This window comes from Sphaerodactylus townsendi, linkage group LG13 (assembly GCF_021028975.2).
Source record: "Sphaerodactylus townsendi isolate TG3544 linkage group LG13, MPM_Stown_v2.3, whole genome shotgun sequence".
NCBI classification, from domain to species: Eukaryota; Metazoa; Chordata; class Lepidosauria; order Squamata; family Sphaerodactylidae; genus Sphaerodactylus; species Sphaerodactylus townsendi.
This window is the reverse complement of record NC_059437.1, coordinates 42,200,264-42,224,573: the sequence shown is the minus strand read 5'-3', so window position 1 is coordinate 42,224,573 and position 24,310 is coordinate 42,200,264. Positions and strand designations below refer to the sequence as shown.

Sequence of the window (24,310 nt, the reverse complement as noted above, 5' to 3'; positions counted from 1 at the left end):
AGGGTTTACTCAGAAGCAAGCCCCATTGCCAGCAACTGAGCTTACTCCCAGGTAAGGGTTCGAACTTTAGTTCTTTGCATGAAAATCAGTGGGGTTTAACAGTGTGTAACAGGTTTACCTACACTGCTTCCCCAAAACTAGGTCTTAGGTTTAATACTAATTATTGTGCCCAGCGGACCAGGCCAGCCTAGATGTGTGTGTGGGAAGGTGGGGGCGACTGTTTGCACGTGCCCACAGAGAGGGCTCTGAGTGCCACCTCTGGCACCCGTGCCATAGGTTCGCCACTACTGGTCTAGCCTTTTAACCTCTACAGAGCTCAGGTAGATTTGGAGCTGTGAGAGCAAATGTGGTATAGTGACTAAGAGTGGTGATCTCTAATCTGGAAAACTGGGTTTGATTCCCCACTCCTTCACATGAGCGATGGACTCTTATCTGGTGAACTAGACTTGTTTCCCCACTCCTACATAGGAAGCCTGATGGGTGACCTTGGGTTAGTCACAGTTCTCTCCAAACTCTTTCAGCCTAAGGTATCTGTTGTGGGGAGAGGAAGGGAAAGAGTCTGTAAGCCACTTTGAGACTCCTTACAGGAGAGAAAGGTGGGATATAAACCCAAACTCCTCCTCCTCCTCCTCCTCCTCCTCCTCCTCCTCTTCTTCTTCTTTTTCTTCTTCTTCTTCTTCTTCTTCTTCCTCTTCTATTATTAGGCAGTAATTTCATGGTATGTTGGCGGTTGTAGCCTCTGTGAAATGGTGACCAGCGGGTGTTGCGGACTTAATTAGATTAGATGGTATTAGTGGAAAAATTAAGATTCTCCCTTGGGCATTTAATGGGGTAAAGAAGCAAAAAAAAAGGGGGAGCACTCTAGCTTTGAAAATGTGTATGCTAGCAGTTAGATCCCTTCCCAACACTACTCAATTCTGCAGGGTCTATAAGGCAGAGCTGTTCCGCCAGGCCTATGCTTGAGGACGCTGACAGGTAATGGTTTTATCACTGCTGGTCTCTCTTTCCCCCTCTCTTCCTTTTTTCTGCTCCACTCCCCTTTTGTTTCTGTATAGGTTGCTTAGCATAGAGCAGGGGTAGGGAACCTGCGGCTCTCCAGATGTTCAGGAACTACAATTCCCATCAGCCCCTACCAGCATGGCCAATTGCCATGCTGGTAGGGGCTGATGGGAATTGTAGTTCCTGAACATCTGGAGAGCCGCAGGTTCCCTACCCCTGGCATAGAGTTTGGAACATCCCGAAGTTCCATCCTGATTTAATTCTCCACCATGTACACCGGTTTTTAAAGCATATCATTATTTTACTATGTATACTATTATATATTTTATGATGCGAGAAGCATCTCTGAGCCCGCTATGGTGGGGAGAGTGTGGTATAAATCACATACTATTCAGAACATGCAGTCGTCTCAAAGGCAGATTAAAAGAAGACCTTGGTAGTCTTTGCTAAACCACCATATACACCCCTTTGGGTGGGGAATTGAACATTAAGCCTGAAAATGTTCATCACCTCCAAACATCACCTCCAAACATCCAAACATCACCTCCCAAATAGCCTATTGCATAAGCCTTGCTCAGGTTTTGCAAACAGAAGGACATGGCTTCCTTTATTGAGTCAATCCAGCTCACTTCTTTTTCTTCTGCTTTCACTTTTCCTAGCATTATTGTCTTTTCCAGTGAGTCTTGTTTTCAGGCGGTAGATGATTTGAAAGCTCTCTACTCAGACTAGTTCTCTGCTTGCTCAAACAGTGTTGCTATGGATGGTATAATCCAGGCTATAATTTATAATTTGACAGAGGTTCCTGATGAAGCATCTGCAAAACACATAGGGATCCAAAGCGAATTAAAATTAGTTTTCCGTGGCTCCAATTACCTCTTGTTTCTTGTTTCTTTCTTCGGTGTAAGGCAGCTTAATCTGTGGTCTTCAAGACCTACAATTCTTGCCTGTTTTGCAAACAAAGATTGCACCTACCTTACCGATGGGAAACTGAGCCTCTGATACAGCCCAAAGTCCCTTTCTTGGCAAGGATCTAACTACTTCCCCTCTCTGGACCATTCTGGCCAGGTTCTATCCCGTGTCTCTTCTCTGAGTGAGAATAGAGGGATTTTTAAAACTTGTCTTTGCTCTCCAAAACTCAGTGACAAATCCCATTCTGCAGGTCCCTTCCTTTTGACAACTTCACCAGCTCTGTCTGTTTGCCCACAAGGCTTCTCCCCGGCCCCCCTCTCGCCTGATCCCCCTTTTTTCTATAATGAGCCAGCGAAATCAGTGAAGTTCGTGACAGCTGGAAAGTTGTTACAATTCATTGTTTCTGTTGTCACTCGCTTCAGCTGGATCATTAGAAGAAAAAGAAAAGCCACTTCGTGGTTTGGGAAAAACAGCAAAAACAAAAGTATAGAGAGAGAGATGTCAGTGGGTTGCCGGTCCATGGGAATGCTGGCCCGATCATGCTCAACAGACAGTTCGGAACCACCGAACGTTTATATTGGTTATGATAGATGTATACCACATTCCAGTACAGTCATTGCAATATCAGCATTCTCAAAAGGACTCTTGATTTATCTTTGTATCAATCAAAATATCATGAAACATAAAATCTAATAATGAACACGCATAAATAAGAGTGTGATATGAAGGGAGCAGAGACTGGCTGTGAAAAAGTCTTTCAGCCAGAAGTGAGTCTAGGGCCCGAGATGTTTAGCTGCAGTGGCAGCAGTGGCGTAGGAGGTTAAGAGCTCGTGTATCTAATCTGGAGGAACCGGGTTTGATTCCTCGCTCTGCCGCCTGAGCTGTGGAGGCTTATTTGGGGAATTCAGATTAGCCTATACACTCCCACACACGCCAGCTGGGTGACCTTGGGCTAGTCACAGCTTCTCGGAGCTCTCTCAGCCCCACCTACCTCACAGGGCGTTTGTTGTGAGGGGGGGAAGGGCAAGGAGATTGTAAGCCCCTTTGAGTCTCCTAAAGGAGAGAAAGGGGGGATATAAATCCAAACTCTTCTTCTTCTTCTTCTTCTTCTTCTTCTTCTTCTTCTTCTTCTTCTTCTTCTTCTGGTCTCAGCAGTGGTGGGTGGAAATGGGTGGTGGAGCATGCTGTGTTTTCATGCCCTGTAGGAGGGGAAATGGTCTCTCCAACAATGCAGGGGCTGATGGGAGTTGTAGTCCATGAACATCTGGAGAGCCGCAGGTTGCAGACTCCTGTTTTAAAGTATGCTGATGTGTTTAAAATATGTAAACTGAAGCTGCTAGTTAGGTGTGTTGTCGAAGGCTTTCGCGACCAGAATCAGCCGGCTGTTGAAGGTTTTTCAGGCTGTGTGGCTATGGTGTGCTAGTTTTAGAGCCTAATGTTTTGCGCGTGTTTGTGGCTGGCATCTTCAGAGGCGTGCCATGGTAAGATACGTTTCTCTGAAGAGAAACACATCTTACTGTGACGGGCCTCTGAAGATTTCAGCCACAGATGCAGGTGAAATGTCAGGTACTAAAACTAAAAGACCACAGCCACGCAGACTGGAAAACCCACAACAGCCAGTGCTACTTAGGCTTCAAACATCTGAAAATAAAAGTTTTAAAAATTTGTTTTGATCATAGAATTCCCAGTGTCTTGGCTGGTTTGCCCAGAGCCTCAGTTGCCATTACAAGGAAAAGGTTGGTGAAGATCCAGTTTCTGACGAGAGCCAGCGTGGTGTAGTGGTTAAGAGCAGCTGGATTCTAATTTGGAGAACTGGGTTTGATTCCCCACTCTTCCACCTGAGTGGCAGAGGCTTGTCTGGTGAACCAGAAGTTTTTCCGCATTCCTACATTCCTGCTGGGTGACCTTGGGTCAGTCACAGTTCTCTCAGAACTCTCTCAGCCCCATCTGCCTCACAAAGTGTCTGTTGTGGGGAGAGAAAGGGAAAGGAGCTTGTAAACCATCTTGAAACTCCTTGCAGGAGAGAAAGGTGGGGTATACATCCAAACTCCTCCTCCTCCTCCTCCTCCTCCTCCTCCTCCTCTTCTTCTTCTTCTTCTTCTTCTTCTTCTTCTTCTTCTTCTTCTTCTTCTTCTTCTTCTTCTTCTTCTTCTTCTTCTTTAGTTTCCTTGTTGCCTTCCTTATATGCTCAAGCCCATGGCATTTTCTGGTATCTAGTCCTTCCCCGTGGTGGCGAACCTTTGGCACTCCAGATGTCATGGACTACAATTCCCATCAGCCCCTGCCAGCATGACCAATTGGCCATGCTGGTAGGGGCTGATGGGAATTGTAGTCCATGACATCTGGAGTGCCAAAGGTTCGCCACCACTGTGTAATCGAAACCATTGTTCCTATGTTGTCTTGGATGATGGTGGCATCCAAGTTTGTTTATTTAGGAAACCGATATACTCCACTTTTCCACAGACACTGTCTTGGCCCAAGGTGGGCATTAACAACAACAAACTATACAAAAATAATCACCCAATAAGATAATTCAAAGACATAATTATATAAAAGAGTTTGACTCCGTTCACCTGTAAGGAACCGTTAAAAATGCCACCTTGTGAATGCTAACCTCAAAATTGGTTTCTTTCAAAAAGAGTTTGTTTACAGGAGATCTTTGCAACATATGCATATACACATGGATTTATTTTGGTTTTCTTTCCTTTCCCCCATTTGTAGATGAAAATGTGAAGTGGAACTCCAATCCCCAGGGCTCTGCCAGCATTCTGGTTTCTCTGAGAAGCTGCACATCCAGGAGATATTTGGTTCAGTTCCTGCTCTTCTCTGCCCAGCGTTTACTTGTTGTGGAGAAACGGCCAGAGAATAAGAGTGACCCGGAGCTGGTGATCAACAAGTGGGGCCCTGCAGAACATACAGTAGGTGATCAGTGCAACGTGTTTGAAAGCCAAAGAAACAACCTATCCTAGTGAAGTGCTCACAAACAGAGAGCAAGCGAAAGAGAGCGCCCTGTGTTCTTCCCTCTAGTTTCTGCTAAACGGTCACAGACCAATAGAGAGACGCTACGCACTGCTTGCTCTCAGCCATTGGGCTTGAAGATTTACAATGGAAGAGAATGTGTTCAGTGTGCAGCAGATTCAGCCCAACGTCATCTCGGTGAGGCTTTTCAAGCGCAAGGTTGGGGGTCTCGGGTTCCTCGTGAAGGAACGCATCAACAAACCACCGGTGATCATCTCAGACTTGATCCGAGGAGGGGCAGCGGAACAAAGTGGCCTTATTCAGAGGGGGGACATTATCCTAGCAGTCAATGGAAGGCCCTTGGTGGATATGAACTATGGAAATGCTCTGGAGGTCCTAAGGAGCGTCGCCTCGGAAACCTACGTCGTTCTCATCTTGAGAGGCCCCGAAGGTTTCACCACTCATTTAGAGACTACTTTCACCGGCGACGGGACACCAAAGACTGTCCGAGTCACCCGGCCCTTGTGTACGACCCCAACTTCGGTTGACTTGCCGTCCAGTCCGAGAATCCCCACCACAGATCAGCAGGAAGGGGTGGACCTCACGATGGGCGGTTCTGTCAGTTCTCGATGTGCCCGAGAAAATGGGCAAGGGGACCAGACTTTGGTGCACGTCAACGGGGTGGTTTCTGGCACCGTTGCAGGGGACTCCCTGAAAGATAACAGCGACGACATTTCTGAGCGTTGCCTGAACGGTAGTGTTGAAAACAGTGAACTGTTGAAAGAGATCAAGCCGGTCTTGGACCTTCTGAATAACAGCAAGGAACTCAACGGAGAAACACAGTCCAAGATGGACAAACAAGATGCCGAGGTCCAGGTGGATAGGTAGGTGTTTGTGTGTAACGTTTTTGTGCTGTGCAGCCTCCCTATTGCAGAGAGAGAGAGAGCGGCATTCTGGATAATCTGGATAAAGCTCTCTCTTTCAAATGTTGCTGTACTTAATGGGTATGGCAGCGTCATTGTAGAAATAATGGCTGAAAACAAGCTGGTTTGGGCTAGGAACCCTAGACCCCGCAAAAAGAAGCAGAATCAACCTTTGACTGGCTAACGCTGATACAATCAACTAAAATTCTTCACTTTACCTACAGAGTTGGATTGTAATCAGCAGACATTTGAAAATGTCTTGAAGTGTGTGTGTGTCAACTTTTTCCTGATTACTAGGCATAGCTCCTGTTTACTGATCCTCATGTCTGGTGAATCATCATCCTGTTTTACTTTCCATATTTGCCTTTGGAGAATGACTTATTCAAATATGGTTAGTGTGACTTGTTAGAGTTGTAATTCTTCAGAGTTCAGCATCTTCCCTGGGGGTTGTCTAGCAATTAAATCTCCATGTGGGGTATGTTTTTGTCTCCAACGTACATGTGTGCAAATGCTTGTGTGGTACTATCAAGGCGCTGTGCGGTATATGGATTATTTTTCACGCTGGCGAGGTTCATAGTGAACTTTTTGATAAGAGACGTATAGAACAAACCTAGATTTTCCCTTTACCCCCAGCATGTCTTTAACTTAAACAACAAAGACTTTTTTTGGCTTTTAAAACAGGCTGTTGCCGAGTCAATTAACATATTGTATCGCGGGTGGAATAGGACCTTCGGCAACGTTGAAAAGCGGAGTGGCTCAGGCAGTTGTCCTTAATGTGAGAACAGGGACACAACGAGGCAGACCCTGTGACACATTGGAGACGATGCAATTGTTGATAGCTTTACTTCATTTTGCAAATGGCTTTGAAAAGTCTAAAACTAAGTCATGGTATGACAATCTGGTAAACAAGATAAGAAATAAATAAAACTTTGTGTTGTCAAACCTCGATAAATGTCCCTTTTGAGGCATGCTGGGCCACATGAAATTGACGCACAAATTATTTGTATAGCCAAAGCTACTACTAAGAGTTGGTGTTAGGCGGCCATCTTTAACAGTTACATTTCATTTGCTGTTATTTATTTATTTATTCATTCATTCATTCCACTTTTATACCGCCCTCCCCCAAAGGGCTCAGGGCGGTTAACAACATAATACATACAAGTGGATAATAAGATAAAATACTAAAATTTATACAAGTTAAAATGCAGCGCTCCAAACTTATAAATATTTAAAACAGATGGCGTCTAACCTTTCACTCCTCTGACTCTGAGGGGGGAACAGCGGATCTCAGTTGTTAATGGGCAAAATTTATCAGAACTAAAATGGTAACTGCAAAAAGCATAAACGGTTCCTAGCATGCAGGTAAGGGTATGCTAAATTTGCCTTTACGGGCGAAAATACGCCCTTGTGGATCTGTTAGTGGAGTCCTTAGTTGCCGTATCGACCAGTTTGAAGTGTACAGCTCTGAAAGGTGAAGTGAAGAAGAACTGGGTGAAAATCCCCTTGAAACTCACCTTAGGCCGGTCACTTCCTGTCAGCTTAACTTACCTCATCAGATTGTAACAAAAATAAAATGGGAGATGGAAGATCTTGAGCTCCTTGGATGAAGGGAGGAATGAAAAACGTGAGATAAGCAGAGGGAAGTGAAGAGTTGCATTAAATACCATCCTCACAAAGTCCAGTCTCTGGGAGCATGCCAAGCGCTTTCTAGCTCACGTTCCCGTACTTCTGACCCAACCAAAGCTCTCAACCCCTTTCAAAGTGCAGAGGCTGCTAAAACTTTAAAAACATTCCAAAACTTGAACATTCCAAAACTTAACAACCTTGTGTTTTAACGGCTTCCAAAGATTCCCATTTCATACTTTCCTATCCCAGTCAAGGAGCCCTTCCAGTGAAAGGAAAACAACCGGTTAGGTATGTTCGGAGCAAGGACATAGCTGGGCAGTGTGTAAATGGTGCAAAAAAAGAGAGGAAAAGTGAAAATGAACATTAGAAAAGTGCGTGGAATTTTAGAAGCTCAAAAGCAGAAAACTTTTAAACAGCAGGAGATTTTTTTTCCAGCATTCAACTTTATCCTCCTCTAAGTAGCTTCCATAATCACTAACTGCAGAGCTAATTTTATATATTTGTGTCTGTGTAAAGGGCTGATTTTTGTGACCCTGACAAGTAATTAAGCACTGAAGTTTTGTTGCAGTTGCTTTCCTCTGCAGAGTCTTTCTTGGAGGTCTCCTTTCCAAGTACCAACCCTGCTTAGCTTCTGAGATCTGAGATCAGGCTATGCCATGCCGTGCCGCCTTCCTTCCCTTTATACGCTTAGGTGGGTTGAAATCTTTACATTTAGGACTGAGGCTACTTCCGCGCATGCAGAACAATGCACTTTCAATCCACTTTCACAATTGTTTGCAAGGGGATTTTGATATTCCGCACAGTACGATCCAGATGCAAAGTGCATTGAAAGTTATGTTTTATATTGGACGCCTATGTAACATTCTTAATCTGCTGTTTTAACGGGGTTTTATTGTAATTACTGCTTTACTGTGTTGTTCACTGCCCAGAGCCCTTCGGGGGAGGGGCGGTATATAAAACCAATTATAAATAAAATAAATAAATAGATTGAAAGTGCATTGTTCTGCATGTGTGGAAGTGGCCTGAGTGGCCAGTATGTCATTCTGGCCAGTTAGAAAGGTTTAAGAGGGAGTACGTGGGGGGTGAAATTTAGATCGAGATCTGTGAATGCTCACAGAGCATCAATTTGATGGAGATGGAATATCAGCAATTCCTATTCTGGCATTCCCAAGTCTGTCTGTTTAGCAGTAACTCAATATTACTAGACAGGAACGTTCAGCATTTGGGCCTAAATTTTCATCATTCAGGCTCCTGATCTATGCATAGACAGTTGGCTCGGAAGAAAGCCAATGCCAGCTTATTTTCCATCCTTCTCTTTTACTCCACCACTGGAGGCTAAGACGTTCCCCCTGCCGTAAAAGTTTTTAATATAAAGGTGACAGCACAATTGCTATATGCTGCTACAATTTGGATAAACGGTGTATCTCGGGAGATATATAGACTCCAGACCAGATTTTTAAGGGCAATTCTGAAAGTTCCCGGTTGCATCTCTAATGCAGTTCTATTGGAAACGGGACTTGATAGCGCGCACACTCACACACTGTTGTAACGATCTGTGTTAGTTGGGTGCTGTGTGGTTTCCGGGCTGTATGGCCGTGTTCTAGCAGCATTCTCTCCTGACGTTTCGCCTGCATCTGTGGCTGGCATCTTCAGAGGATCCAGAGGTATTTTAGATGCAGAAGCGTCGATAAACACAACACCAGCCACAGTGCAGAAATCAGGAAAACACAACACTGAAATGATCCCGGACGTGAAAGCCCAACCCGACAATACATTGATCTGTGTTAGGTTCCCTGAACACCCATAATTCCTTTTTAAATGGAGCTACATCGATAATTGGCTAAGAGCCCCACCTGATTGATTGACATGTGCAACTATAATTTTATGTGCTTGTGTATTTAAAAAAAATGACCCCAGCAGAATACTTTCTGTTCGTCAGAACTTGCCTCATGGACAGTTTCGGCTTTTAGGGACCTGTTTTGAAACGCAGCTGCGCTTGGCATTCTTGCTCATATTTCTTCTTGTGTTTCTGCCCTCCCCCTCCCCAGTTCTGTACCTACATGACAAGAAGCTGTGATCAAAGCTGCTAGTAATAATCCGTTCCACACTTCACTTCCAATAAGCAGCTTTGGCTCCCAAGCTGGTAAAAAAGGGAAAGGAAGGGAAGGCTCTGTAATGAGATCCCGACTTCAGTAATGTCAGCATAGTGCTCCGGTCTTCCGGTTGTCCTCAACCAGGGCTAGGGGCTCCACCAGTCTAGTGGAGCACTCTGCCAGAGGAGACCAGGGTGCTGTATGACTTGACACAATTTCTCAGGGCCTGTAAGACAGAGGCCCCTTCTGCACATGCAGAATAATGCACTTTCAATCCACTTTCAGTGCACTTTGCAGATGGGTTTTACTGTGCGAAATAGCAAAATCCACTTGCAAACAATTGTGAAAGTGGATTGAAAGTGCATTATTCTGCATGTGCGGAAGGGGCCAGAGTTGTTCCCCCAGGCCTATAGTGAGGCAGCAATGGTATTCTATGTAGCAGGCTTCCTTCCTCTTGTCCCCCTTGTTCTGGTATTCCTTTCCCCTTACACTGGTGTGGTGGAGAAGCATGTGGAAATTAGCTGTTTAACTCGTTAGGATTGTAATGCCATCTGGTTGAATTATTATAGGCCATTACAGGTTGTGTTATGTACTGTGTCGATTTTATTGTTGCTATCTCATGTTGGCCTGTAAGCAGAATGAATGAATGAACAAACAGACAGACAAATAAAATGAGTGATACTTGGGGCAGGTGAGATAAAGAAAAGTAAAGTAAGGTTGAGCCAAATTGTAAATATAGATAGAGAGATAGAGAGATAGATTTAGGCTCACTCCGCAAATGCAGAATAATGCACTTTCAAACTGCTTTCAATGCTCTTTGAAGCTATGCGGAATGGCAAAATCCACTTGCAAACAGTTGTGAAAGTGGTTTGAAAATGCATTATTTTCCGTGTGCAGAAGGGGCCAGAGAGAGAGAGAGAGATTGATATATTGAGATATTGAGATATTGAGATAGATAGATAGATAGATAGATAGATAGATAGAGAGAGAGAGAGAGAGAGAGAGAGAGAGAGAGAGAGATCAAAACAGTCCTCTTAGTTTAGCATTTCATTGCTCTAAACAGCTGGGCAGTGAGGATAGAGCAAAGGTAAATAACATCCGTCTTTATTAAAGCAAACCAGGATTCGAATGATTATTTGCAAACCAAACCCTAGCATTAATAAACCATTATTTTGTGTTGCCACTGGACTGAGAGCTACATTGTGAGAAACAGATTCCAGGGTGGGCTAGGGTGAAACTGTAGCAGCGGCATTACCACAAGTTAGGTATCTAAAAGATTTATCCCTCTCACCACCACCACCATACCGCCAATTTGCCTCCAGGTTAAGTTCAAGGAGTCTTAAAAATCATAACAAAATAAAGATGCTGTAGATCAAATAGTTCCGCATCTGAAATCCTGGGAAAGTCAACTGGAAATCAGTAATCTAATCAAATTGGCAACAGATGCCTTCCAGTGATAAACTCAACAGCTCAACGTTTAAATGTTGTTGGAAGCTTGGAAGGTAAAGTGGTTTTCAAGAGACAGAAAGATTTCAAGTAACCAGCCAGGAGGAACTCCAGGGGAAGGGGATATGATGACTCCCAAGGTGTGTGCTTGTTTCGAGGAACTGATGGTACTTGAAATTATTATTATTATAATCCACCCTCCTCCTGCCAAAGTATACAACAAAAGTTAAACAAATTTTCAGTAACAGCCTATAACAAAATTTAAAACACAAGCAAATGTACAACTCCTACTACAGTTCAAAGGGAAGGACGAATGGAGTATTGGAAACAGGGCAAGGCTGCACCAACATAGATGCTAACTCCGCTGCCGTAAGAGGCAAATATATTATGCTGGTGGCAGGGTGCTGCACGACTGCATGGTGCTTAAATCCACAACTGCATGGTGCTCAAATTCTGCGCATGCACCAGCTCCTTTCTGCTGCAGAGCCTGCGCAACACAGTTCGGGGCATTCCAGGGCCATTCCCAGAAATGCCCCTTCGGTGTTGCAAACTTATGCCACCAAAAAGGTTTGCATAAGTTAGTGGTGGCAAACCTTTGGCACTCCAGATGTTATGGACTACAATTCCCATCAGCCCCTGCCAGCATGGCCAATTGGCCATGATCACTTCTTTGGAGGCAGAAGCCAGGCCCTTTTCCATCTACCCCCGTGGGCATGTGCCGCTCCGCTGCAGCTGTGATGTCCCGTGGTTGTCGCCATCTTTTTATTTGGCCTATCTTCTGATCCAGCCACAGGGGTTGGTTCAGTTAGCAGCATGTATTAAATTATTAATTCTAATTAGATTAATTATAATTGAATTAACACTGAGGCAAAGATATAACTAGCATGGTCAGTTAGATCAACTTTGTCAATTTCATGCCAAATTGACAATGATGCGGCTGGCCTCCACCCGGGCCAGAGCCTTTACAGCTCTGGCCCCTGCCTGGTGGAACGCTCTTCCTCCAGCTTCACAGCGAGAGCCCCTCGCCGGGGATCTTAATGAATTTCGCAGGGCCTGCAAGATGGAGCTGTTCCACCGGGCCTTTGGGGAGCCCGGCCGCTGATGCCCCCCCCTTTCTTTCTAAAATCTGTGGACCCTACCGGTTTCCCCTCCCTCTTCTTTCCCTCCCCCCCCTCTTTTTCTTAGGGGACGGCCCTATGCGAAGTAGGGCGCATACATGTCGGTAATTTTTGATAGATGCTTGCATTTTAATGAAGGTGCGATTTTAACTTATAGAGCCATGTTTAATAACTATTTAAAAAAATTTGATTTTATTATTTGTGCTCCTATCTATTTGTTTGTTAAGCCGCCCTGAGCAGCCCCTTCGGGGGAGGGCGGTTTATAAATATAATAAATAACAACAACAACAACAACAACAACAACAACAACAACAACAACAACAACAACAACAACAATAATAATAATAATAATAATAATAATAATAATAATAATAATAATAATAATAATAATAATAATAATAATAATAATAATAATAATAATAAATAAATTGCCAATGTAATGTTAGGGAGAGAACCATTTTGAAGCCAGGGGCGAATGGAAAGACTACTCGGAGTAATCGTTGCAGTAATGATTGTGCATTACTGTAGATCAAATTTGGCCAAAAAAATGTGGTTCTTTGTGTGTGCGGCACGGGAGATGAGTGCTACATGTTTCTGCTCCTTCAGGAAATCACATCTGCTTCAGGAGTTGTTTGGGCTTCCATTTTGGGTTGGTTAAGTAATTGGAGACCCAGGTTTGAATCCCTACTCTGCCATAGAAACTTCCTGGGGGACCTTGAGTCCGCCACACTCCTCAGTCCTAACCTACATAGCAGGATTTTTGCTGGGGGGGGGGGGGTTAAATTGACGAGAGGAGAATGATGTTTAAAGACACTTTGGGTCCCCATTGAGGAGAAAAAGAGTATAAATGTTTAGATAAAATATTCCTGGGCAAATATAGCCTTTCATACTCCAGCCTTGGGCACCAGAAAGTCCTAAGGGCAGGTTTTGACAGGGGTTATTTTTGTTCTGTGTAATGTCTGTTGGTTGACCACTTGCACAGGGGAGAAAGGAAGCAAACAAGCATCTATGCAAATATCTCTGGCCTCTAAATAATAATAATAACAGTTTGGATTTATATCCCACCTTTCTCTCCTGTAAGGAGACTCAAGGTGGCTTACAAGCTCCTTTCCCTTGCTCTCCCCACAACAGACACCTTGTGAGGTAGCTGGGGCTGAGAGAGTTCCGAGAGAACTGTGATTGGCCCGAGGTCACCAGCAGGAACGTGGGAGTGCAGAAACGCATCTGGTTCACCAGATAAGCCTCTACCACTCAGGTGGGGGATTAGGGAATCAAACCTGATCATCCAGATTACAATCCACCTGCTCTTAACCACTACACCACACTGGCTCTCCCAGAAGCAAAGAGTCTACCTTCATTGAACCCCAGAATGCTTTTTGCCAATCACCGACAACACTCATCTCCTTTGCTGGCTGTATTCCACCTGCCTACCTATTCCTTTCCACCTCGTTCAAGCAGGTGAGGGCATGTCTGCTATTAGTCACCTGCCAGCAGTGCCCATTTCAGTGACTGATCACCTTCTAGCAATTCGTGTCCATTGAAGAGGCACAGAAAGACTGGAGGAAGGTCATCTGCTTGTTTTACATGGGCCATAAAACCATTATGCAGTGCACTATCTATCCAATGCCCCCACCCCCACATAAAATATGGAAGCAGAGAAGTACTCCAAAGGAAATGCTTATCAGTCACAACCTTCCCCACCCCCAGTTCCGCCTTTTTTTATTACACTACAGTCTCCAGCTTGTTTGAGTGGTTGCCAAATAAAAACCACACAATACAATAAAGCATACAGAAGAAGAACATGCCCTGAAGTCACAACGGACTCACTGCAACTCCATCCCCAGGGCATTCCAAGCAAGAGATTAACAGAGCTGGTTGGCCATTATCTCTGTCCAAACAACAGTCAACGTCTTCCGTAACTATCACCAACCCTGATTACTGGGCTATTCAGGCTGCTACGTTCAAGCACTATAAACAAGCATATAAAGACATGCTTGTTGCCTTCTTTTTTATTACTTTATTATTATGGGTTGATTTCACAGCTGCCAGATCTTTAGCCCATCGTTGGCCTTCATTACAATTCGAGCCTCACCCACAGGCCTAGGAAGTTGTAATGTATCAACGTACTATTTGTGTGTATCCCCAGTAGGGCTGCCTTCTGAATCTGACAGATGTTAATTTTGTCGATTTGAAGATGTTTCAAGTGCTGCCCTAGTGTTTTCGGGATGGCGCCCAGGGTGCCGATTACCACTGGGACGACCTCAGCTGGTTTGTGCCATAGACGCTGAAGCTCAATTTTCAAATCGTGGTATTTAGTAACCTTCTGATGTTCTTTTTCAGTGACCCTGCTGTCACTGGGTACTGCTATGTTGATGATGGTCACTTTCTTGTCCTCAGTCATGGTGATGTCTGGTGTGTTATGTCCATTTGGATTTGAAAGTCCCATAGGACCTTGACTTTCTCATTTTCCATTACTTTCTCTGGACAATGTTCCCACCGGTTCTTAGCTGATCTCATGTTGTAATTCTTGCATAAATTCCAGCGGATCATCTTGGCCACTGAGTTGTGCCTCTGTTTGTACTCAGTACTCTGGACAATCTTTTTGCAGCAGCTGAGGACATGATCGACAGTTTTGTCTGCTTCTTTGCACAATCTGTATTTTGCATCATCCGAGGATTTTTCGATTCTGGCCTTGATCAAATTTGTTCTAATGGCTTGCTCTTGAGCAGCTAAAATCAAGGATTCATTTTACTTTTTCAGACTTCCAGTTGTTAACCATAGCCAGGTCTTTTCGTTGTCCATCTTGTCCTTGATCTTCTCCAGAAATTGGCCATGTAGAGCTTTGTTGTGCCTGATTTCGGTCCTCATTTTAATCACATTTTTTCTGTATTCTTGTTTGGTTTTCTGGGTCTTCAGGAAATGTTTCTTCTTCAGTAGCGTATCTGCCTGGGGACAGGGGGATATCCCTTGTCCCTGGGTGCCACTAATCTGGTCATGTGGGGGTGCAAAATTGGGCCCCCCATGTGACTAGGTCTGGAGCAAAGACATCATCTTTGGGCCCTCTCGGCCCCACCCACATCATCATCAATGTGGGTGGATCCAAGGACACCGCCCCCACCCCATCCCTCTCCCTGGCTCCCGTGAGCCCAGTAGACGGCAGTCGGGCTTCTCCCCCCCTCCCCGCGCCCAGCCTCAGTGTTTATAAAAGCACCTCTCAGAGGACAGAGGACTGCAGCCTCTTCTGCTCTCCCGAGAGGATAACATATCATAATATTTTAGAATTCTTTTTTTTACAATTTTTATTAAGTTATATTTGCTTCTTGCTGCGTGGGTGGGAGATCTTGTTTTTCTCGAATTTCATACATCACTCTTTGTAATGGGATTATTTGCTAGTACATCTTCAAAACATTTTAAATAAGCCACTGTCAATCCATCGGGTTCTTTATGCACAATTATTAGAAAGATTTGAAATAGATCAGAGATCCTATGGTTTTGAATAGTCGAAGACTGAATTTGAGGTAGAATTGTGTTTAAACGATCATTAATTTGAGAGAGATTAATTATAATTAATGATGATAATTAATTTGAGAGAGAGTGTGTATGTGTATGTACTAGCCCTGTGGCGGAGAATGGTACTAGTCCAAGCTCTGCTCTGAGTTTTTGATTTGAGTGGCTTATCCTCTTCTTGTAGGTTTTCAAAGTCTTAATAAAACAAATTATTCTTTAAAAAAAAAAGAAAATAAGGACTGAAATCCCACCAGTCTGCCTCTCTTTCCCTTCTGGTTTTCTTTCCTGTTCCCTTATGTCTAAATTGGAGATGGACAACTTTGGAAGGCTAAAAAAGTACATTGTCTAGCTGTGAAGATGGTGTGCTGGCAGACCAAGAGGGGGCCTGGTTGCGTTTGACTGGACACACTTGGCACAAACCAAACCCCACATCTCAGTGACCCTGGTGGCTGTGCACAGATTTGCCTTGGACTCAGCTTGTGACTGTGCCAATCCAGGAGGAGATAACAGACATAGGCCATGCTTGTTGCCTTATTTCTTTGTTTATTTATAATTAATTAATTAGGCTCAATATGGTGACCCTCACCTCCCAACGCACACCATTTCTTTTGTCTGGCACCAAGGGGCTGTACTTTAGGGCAGAGGTTTTGACTCACAGGCTCAGAAGAGAGGCCCAGCATGGTGTAGGGGTCTGCAACCTGCGGCTCTCCAGATGTTCATGGACTACAAATCCCATCAGCCCCCTGCCAGCCTGGCCAAATGGCAGGGGCTGATGGGAATTGTGGTCCATGAACATCTGGAGAGCTGCAGGTTGCAGACCCCTGACTGTAATGGTTAAGAGCAAGCGGACTCTAAAGTGGAGAACCAGTTTTGATTCCCCACTTCTCCAAATGAGTGGCAGACTCGATTCTGGTGAACCAGGTTTGTTTCCCCGCTCCTACATGTGAACCTGCCGGGTGACCTTGGGCTAGTCACAGTTCTCTCACAATTCTCTCGGCCCCACCTATCTCACAAGGCATCTGTTGTGGGGAGAGGAGGGGAAAGGAGCTTGTAAGCAGTTTTGAGACCTATTATGATTAAGAAAAGCAGGGTATAAATCCAAACTTTACTTCTTCTCTTCTTCAAAGGAAAGACTTCTGGTAACCAACTTGCAGGTGGAGACTGGCGATCTCCTGGCAGGCTAACTGATTAACCTTCTTCTGATTAACAGAATTCACTTCTTCTGGAGTAAATGTCAGCTTTGGAGGGTGGACTCTAGAGCAGAGGTCAGCAACCTTTACCACCCAAAGAGCCATTTGGACCCATTTTCCACGGCCCCAAAGATCTACCGAGCCAGAGAGGCGGCTCCGCACAGAGCCACCTCCGGTTCAGCCCCTCCACTCACCTTTCCTTCCAGCGCTGCTCTGGAGGGCTGGAGAAACATGCCCACGCTACCCTCCAACCTCCAGGCTCTGGCGAACCCACGAGGTATAAGGCTGAAAGAGCTGCATCGTCTGGCTCAGAACCCTGGAGTTGCACCCGAATCCCCTGCTCTAGAGCATCACCCTCGCATTGAGATCCCACGGCAGCAGCTGCCCCCAGATCTCCCCAGGAATTTCCCAGGCCAGAGTTGGCAACTCTATCCCACCTAGCAAACCCCATCAAAAATGTGAAACTTACTTCTGAGCACAGTCAAATTATACCATGTTCCCTTCCCTGCAGAGATAGTTGTGTGGAACAAGTGAAGCTTGTTCAATAGTCATTCTATGCACTGGAATTATATGTAAATCCTCTAATGGAGATTCTCTCTCTTCCTCCCCACCAAGCATTAAATCCAGTGACTCAGCTGCTCCGCTAACTTCTGAAAACTAACTAGTTTCATTAAAACTATCCTTCCCTCTGCGTAGCTTTTCAGAGGCTATCAGATTGAGAAGTGTTTAAGTATCTCTAAAGGTTGAAAGATAAGCTCAAATCACCCCTCACTGTTGATGGGTAAACAGCCTTTAATAGCCCAGATAAAAATACATCTTAGATGGCGCATGACTTGACTTTGTGGTAATGTTGGCTTCTTCTCTGACCAAGAGGCCTTTGGAAAACATTTCATCCCTGCTAGCCGGCAGGCAAAAATGGAGTCTTGATCATTCGTTGTCTACTTGAAAATAGAACCTTGTTCTATTTTCGCCCCTTTGCCCAAAGAAAAGTTGTCATGTCCGATCTCCTTTACTAGCTTGCCACCTCTTTCTTCTACATCTGCATCCATGTTTTCGTGTGCGCCTGAAGCTATGCCTTACACGTAATTCATTCAACGAATGAGGCTACGCTATTTAAGTCCCAGGACAGCCATGCCAATAGAAAAATCAGGTGCTACGGCCAGGGCTGGTTGAAACATAAGGAACTGAAGCAACAAAATTCCAGTGGTATTGTTTAAAATGTGGGGAAAACTCTTGCTTGCACTTCTGGATTCAGCCTCTTCATTGAAAGCTTCCAGCCGAAATGAGGATTCCAATCTATGTTAGCAGCAGCCAGGAAACTGGATGTTGTATTTAGGGCCCCTCCGCACAGTGCAGAATAATGCACTTTCAATCCACTTTCACAATTGTTTGCAAGTGGATTTTGCTGTTCCGCACAGTAAAATCTAGCTGCAAAGTGCATTGAAAGTGCATTATTCTGCGTGTGCAGAAGGGGCTGTAGTTCATATGAAGAATCCTTCTGGTTTAGACCATCTGGTTCAGAACTTTGTATCCCATTAGCCAGATAGGGTGACTGACATGTTGGGGGGTTGGGGGAGACTTCCAGTGTGACTGGAAGTTATGTCACTGCATCACCAGCAGTATACTAACATCCAGCCAAAACTCTTTGACCATAAAGAACATAAGAACATAAGAACTAGCCTGCTGGATCAGACCAGAGTCCATCTAGTCCAGCACTCTGCTCCTTGCAGTGGCCCACCAGGTGCCTTTGGGAGCTCACCTGCAGGAGGTGAAAGCAATGGCCTTTTGCTGCTGCTGCTCCTGAGCACCTGGTCTGCTAAAGCATTTGCAATCTGAGATCAAGGAGGATCAAGATTGATAGCCATAGATCGACTTCTCCTCCATAAATCTGTCCAAGCCCTTTTTAAAGCTAGTTGACTTGAATGCTAGAGTGTCACCAGCGACATGAAGGTTGACTTGAATGCTAGAGTGTCACCAGTGACATGAAGGTGTTGCTTCAGGTCATGCTCAGCCAAGACACTGGCTGTCACCCACCTGTCCATCTCCCCATTTTTCCCCCACTGCTCAGCTGGGTGGTTGTAGTAAGGGCTGGCCTGGGACTCCCTGAAGCAGGATCCTGAAAGCCCTAGCCCCAGAGTATCCATGGCAGGGTCCCAAAGCTGCCACTCTTCTGTAGTTATTGTCCTTCCAGCAACGGGCATTCGAGATATATAATTTCTGAACGTGGAGGCACCATTTAGCTGTCACGGCTAATAGTTCTTGATGGACCTATCTTCCATAAGCCTTCTAAAGCTAATCACTATGTCTTGGTGCAGGCGAGTTCCATAAATTATGTATTGTTGGCAGAAATGCTTCCCGCTTAACTAATGTAACACAATTGTGTGATTTGTTAAATTATTTAAATTAAGCATCACAAATGAGCTAACTCCTGAGCAACTCTTTCTCATTCAGCAATCGGTTGTGATGCCATTCACTGTGATGATAGTGCAGGGGGAAGGGGGGATTTTAATTCACTAGGCAGCAAAAACATCTAGGCCTAGGCTTCCTGAAAGGAGGAACAACCCTTCTGCAAACCTGTATTTTCCAATTAATCATCATGCAGTAATGGAGGGGGTTTGCAGGGGAAAGTGCTTGGGGGAGAGGAGAGGGCTCAACACCTTCCTATTGATTGCCCCTCATAATCCCTCTCTCGGAAGATTTCTTCCCCTCACATACAGACTTACTTCTGGTCTGTGCAGAGGCATATTTAGGGAAAATGTAGCCCTGTGCATAATCTGAGTTTTCTCCCCCACCCCCCACCCCGCCCCGTATGGGCGACAACCCTCCCCCCATCATGACCAAACAATGTGGGTTTTTTTGCACCATATCTTGGTCAGTGTATGGATCCAGGGGAAAGGAGGATTTTCCACCCCCATATGACTAAATGGCTGCAGCCCGGGGACATTTGACCCCATGTGTCCCCCTGGGCGGTACCCCCCTAAGGTACTCAGCTGGGAGAAAATGAGGAGAAAAACTGAGGGACCGTGAACAAATAGGAGGATTCACCATTTGTATCAATTGTTCCCAGCGTTGCAAAACTAGTGGGAACTTCATGTTTTTCCCCACCATACAGTCCTGTCCTAAGACTGTACCGCTGTCCTGCCCATACCAAAATGCATTTTGGGATACTTGCTAGAATTGCCAGCTTCCAGGTGGTGGCTGGTCACTACCTGCTATTACAACCGATCTCCAGAGGTCAGAGATCAGTTCACCTGGAGAAATTGCTGCTTTGGAAGGAGGTCTTTGTGGTATTATTCCACACTGAAGTCCCTCCCCTTCACAAACCCTGCCCTCCTCAGGCTCCACCCCAAGTATTTCCCAACCTGGAGCTGACGACCCTAATACAGAGCCAGCGTGGTGTAGTGGTTAAGAGCAGGTGCACTCTAATATGGAGAACCGGGTTTGATTCCCTGCTCTGCCACTTGAGCTCTGGAGGCTTATCTGGTGAACCAGATTAGCTTGTGCCCTCCAACACATGCCAGCTGGGTGACCTTGGGCTAGTCATAGTTCTTCTGAGCTCTCTCAGTGCCACCCACATCACAGGGTGTTTGTTTTGTGTGTGGGGGGTGGGGAAGGAATTTGTAAGCCCCTTTGAGTCTCCTTACAGGAGAGAAAGGGGGTACAAATTCAAAACTTTTATTCTGCTTCTTCTACTCGCCCAGGTTAGCAAACCTGTGCTGGCGAAAAACTAGCATGTCTGGCAGTGTCTTAGCCTTATTTGCTGGCTTTCAACATGACAGGAGAACCATTTTTACTATAGGGGAGCATGTTGGTCATGGGATTCCTCCCCCCCCCCCCCACATGCACTGTGAAGGAGCGGGAGGGCTGTACCACCTGGTTATTCTGAAAGTATATCTTTGGCTCTGAACTCTCTCCGATGCTTCTGGCATCACACTTTTGGAACTGTTAGGAGTTCATATGAGTCACTTGCTGAAGAGGAAGAACCGACAGAACCTGGGGAGCTCTCAGCTCCCTGAAGGGGTGGGGGAAAGCCAAATAAAACACCCACGCGTATACAGGGGAATAAATAGCACCGCCGTGCAAGCTTCAGTAACCGAGAGGCTGCCTTGGAGGCGGGCAAGAGGTCATGCTTGCAAATAACGGGAAATTAAAAAACAAAATAGGGCAGCGTTGCTTATCAGAGAAGGAGTGTGCAGTCTACACCCTCCACAGCACTGAGCAGTAAAAGGCGCTGAATGATACGTAATGTTGGGATTTCTGTGTCTGGAGCGCTCAAGTAGTTTCTAAGCAAGAGTCACCCGGGGCAGCGATTCAGATGGATGGACCTTGAGGTAGGAGGCTAATCTTCTTCCCCTCCCCGATGCCATTGTCCTGAAATGGCCCCCAGGAGCCGTGGTTTACCCCACTGAGCAGACACATGGGCCAAAGGCAGAGCGCTTGCATCCCCCCCCCCCCACATCAGTAGGGCAGATCTCAACGATATCAGGAATGTTACAGGTCAATTAAATGGTGTGTAACCCTACACCCCTGTTGGCACCTGATCTAAAATGGGACCCCAAAAAGTTATTATCTTTAAAAACATGCTTGAGAGATCCAGATGTCCCAGTATCAAATTTAGCCCCAATTTACATGTGATGCTTGGGAGGCAGGAGAATTTATGGAATTTTGTGTGGGATCCAATATCTCTACCTGTGCCTGTGCGGTCCACTACCCATACAGAGCAGCTATAGGGGAAAATTCTGTACGGGGGGGTATTCCTTGGTTGCCTGCACTAGTATGCCAAAATTGTACTTTGCACAGGTAGCAGCCCAGTTGAAAGAAGACACTGTGCTGGACTTATGCAAAGTTTCATTTTTTTTGGATTCTTTTTTTTTTTTGCTGGCAATTCACAGATGACTTATAGCAGTGGTGGCGAACCTTTGGCACTCCAGATGTTATGGACCACAATTCCCATCAGCCCCTGCCAGCATGGCCAATTGGCCATGCTGGAAGAGAACTGATGAAGGTGAGATCCATAACAATCTGGAGTATAAAAAATTATCCACTCTGCAACTTATAGTGACCTCCTAGGATTTATGAGGCAAGAGAAGTTCAGAGGTGGTTTACCTTTGCCTGCTTCTGTGTTGCAAACTTGGATTTCCTTGGTGGTCTCCTATCCAAGTACAATCCAAGGCTAACCCTGCTTGGCTTCTGGAATCTAATGAAATTCGGTTAGTCTGGGTCATCCAGGTCAGGATTAATTTGGATTACTTTTCTGAAACTTGAAAGCAACCCAACTCTTAGTCACATGTTAAAAAAATTAACTGTTGCTCCGCTGAGTTTTTAAGGCTAGGCCTTGCTTGAATGTGTGACTGGAAACGCCGGTCTTCTGTGGTCTGCAGCGTGGTGAGTTCTGAATAGGGGAAATGCATGGGCAATTGAGAATCTGACCTGAAGGCATCGTACTCTTGACCCAAAGAGACAAAATGTGTGCAAAAGACTACAATTAAAAGACATCAGAACTAATCAGCAGCTCTAGCTATTCCCTGGAGAATGAATAGCAGTCAATGTTGAAAACTTTCCTGAATAATGCCCCTCTTCCCTGCCCAGTAGTTGGGCGCCAGTTTCTCTCACGCCCCAGCTGCTGGGCGGGAAGAGGAGCCGAGGGCAGCCCCTCTTCCCGGCCCAGCGGCTGGAAGGCATCTGGTCACTTGGGGGCTGATTTTGCACCCCCCACGTGACCAGATTAGTTGCCCCGTGTCCCTGGGCAAATACACCACTATATGGAAGCCTTCCTGAGAAAGCTGCATGGGTAAGATCTTTAGTTTTAACAGAATCTTCTCAAAATAGACAAGACACATGATAAGTGAGCATAGTTAACCTTCTTTGCTTAGTGATAGTTCCAGTATTTGCTGAGCATTTCCAGATAAGGATTCAAAGAACTTTGAACTTTATCCAAAGAATTCAACAGAATTGCTGATGTCCTCACAGCAATTAGAAACACTGGAAATCATCGCCTTTGTGTCCACGTCTTCATGTTGGAAACATACAACTTGCACTGTTTTGTTTTGTTTTTTAAAGCTTTTATGTGAACACCTTTTAGATGAATACTTCCTTGAGTTGCTTGAAACACTTTTTAGTTGATAGACAGTATATAAACATCTAAAATAAATCATAATAAAGTTAATCCTTTAAGCACTCTTCTGTGGTTGCCGTCATAGCAACAAAAGATATTTCAGGATCACTTAAGTGATTAGTGATTATAAAAAAGCCCAACGGGGGGGGGGGGCCAAAACTGGCATAAGATGGGTGGTGTCTGGAGTGCTGGCAATTGGTACTTTGGGGGGCGGGCTGTCAAGTCAGAGCCAATTTATTGCCCTCCCTTAGGGAAGGGATCTTCAATGTTGTTCCCGCCAATACCTTTTCTAGTGCTCACCATGTGTATTTCAGAAAGTGGGTGGGCCAGGTTGGGTTTTGCCCAGCCAACTTCTCACTGACTACTGGAGATTTGACTGGCTGACGGATTTTTTAAAAAGTTGTTTTGGCAGCAGCTGCACTGGGATCTGCGCTGTGTTGCTGTAGCTAAGCTGTGGCAATCATTTTGTAACTGGTTCCGCCTCCCGCAGCAACCATTTTATTGCAGCCATTTTGCCTTTTTGCTAAGGTGACCAGATGGTCACCTTTGTGAACTGGGATGGGGGGGTAGGCAGCCGTGCGCAGCTGCAGGAGTGCACTGCCTTCTAGGGCTTGCCGTTTCCCGCCCTGTGACACGGCTGCAAACGGCAAGCCCCAGAAGGCCGTGCTCCTGCGGCCGCGCGCGGGGGAGGCTGCCGCACTGCCTTGCGCCCCAGAAGGCAGTGCAGCAGCCTCCCAAAAATCGGGACAATTTGAAGAACCTGCGGGACGCGGGACAAATTGTTTAAAGGCAGGACTGTCCCGCCAAAAGCGGAACATCTGGTCAGCCTACTTTTTGCCTACTATGCCTTGTCAGGATTCCAAATGTGCCTGCAGGCTCAAAGAAGCTGGGGTTAGCCCTGGGGTTAGCCAGTTGAAGCCCTGGGTCCTACAGAGACCATTTCCTTCTGCGACTCCACTGCTAATGGCTGAGTGGGGTGGAGCACCATGCCACTTTCTGGCTCCTTATTTTATTTATTATTTATTATGTATTTATTATTTATTTCTTAGTTTTTTATACTGCCCTATCACAACATAAAACCCAGCACACTATTAATGAGGAGCAAACAATAAAAACAGATTACATAGGCTCCAACAATTTAAATTACTAAAATAAGTAATACAATCCCATTTAAAACAGCAGCAATACAATACAATAAAATAAATAAAATAAAATAAAAGGTGCCCGATAAACCTAATATCAGACCCTCCCCTCAGAACAGAAAAAGGGGAGGACAACGGGTCCCAATGATATAGGTACCCCGATGTAAAAACAGAGCAGAGAGAGAAGGGTAAGTCCTCTGCAACTCTGGACTCAGGTGGGGCCATGACAATACTTAACCTTCTCCCGTTTTCTTGGCAGTCGATCCACAAGCATTGGAACCATT

General features: G+C 45.3%; 1 protein-coding gene across 3 annotated transcripts in view; it reads left to right on the top strand.

Annotated features, from left to right (window-relative positions):
- The window catches only part of NOS1 (nitric oxide synthase 1), a 211,668-nt gene that overhangs the window by 117,474 nt on the left and 69,884 nt on the right, over positions 1-24,310 (top strand). For all 3 annotated transcript variants that reach the window (XM_048514672.1, XM_048514671.1, XM_048514674.1), the window contains exon 2: positions 4,630-5,750. In XM_048514672.1, coding sequence (XP_048370629.1) covers positions 5,014-5,750 — 737 coding nt within the window. In that variant the 5' untranslated portion in view covers positions 4,630-5,013. The remainder of the gene's footprint in view (positions 1-4,629; positions 5,751-24,310) is intronic.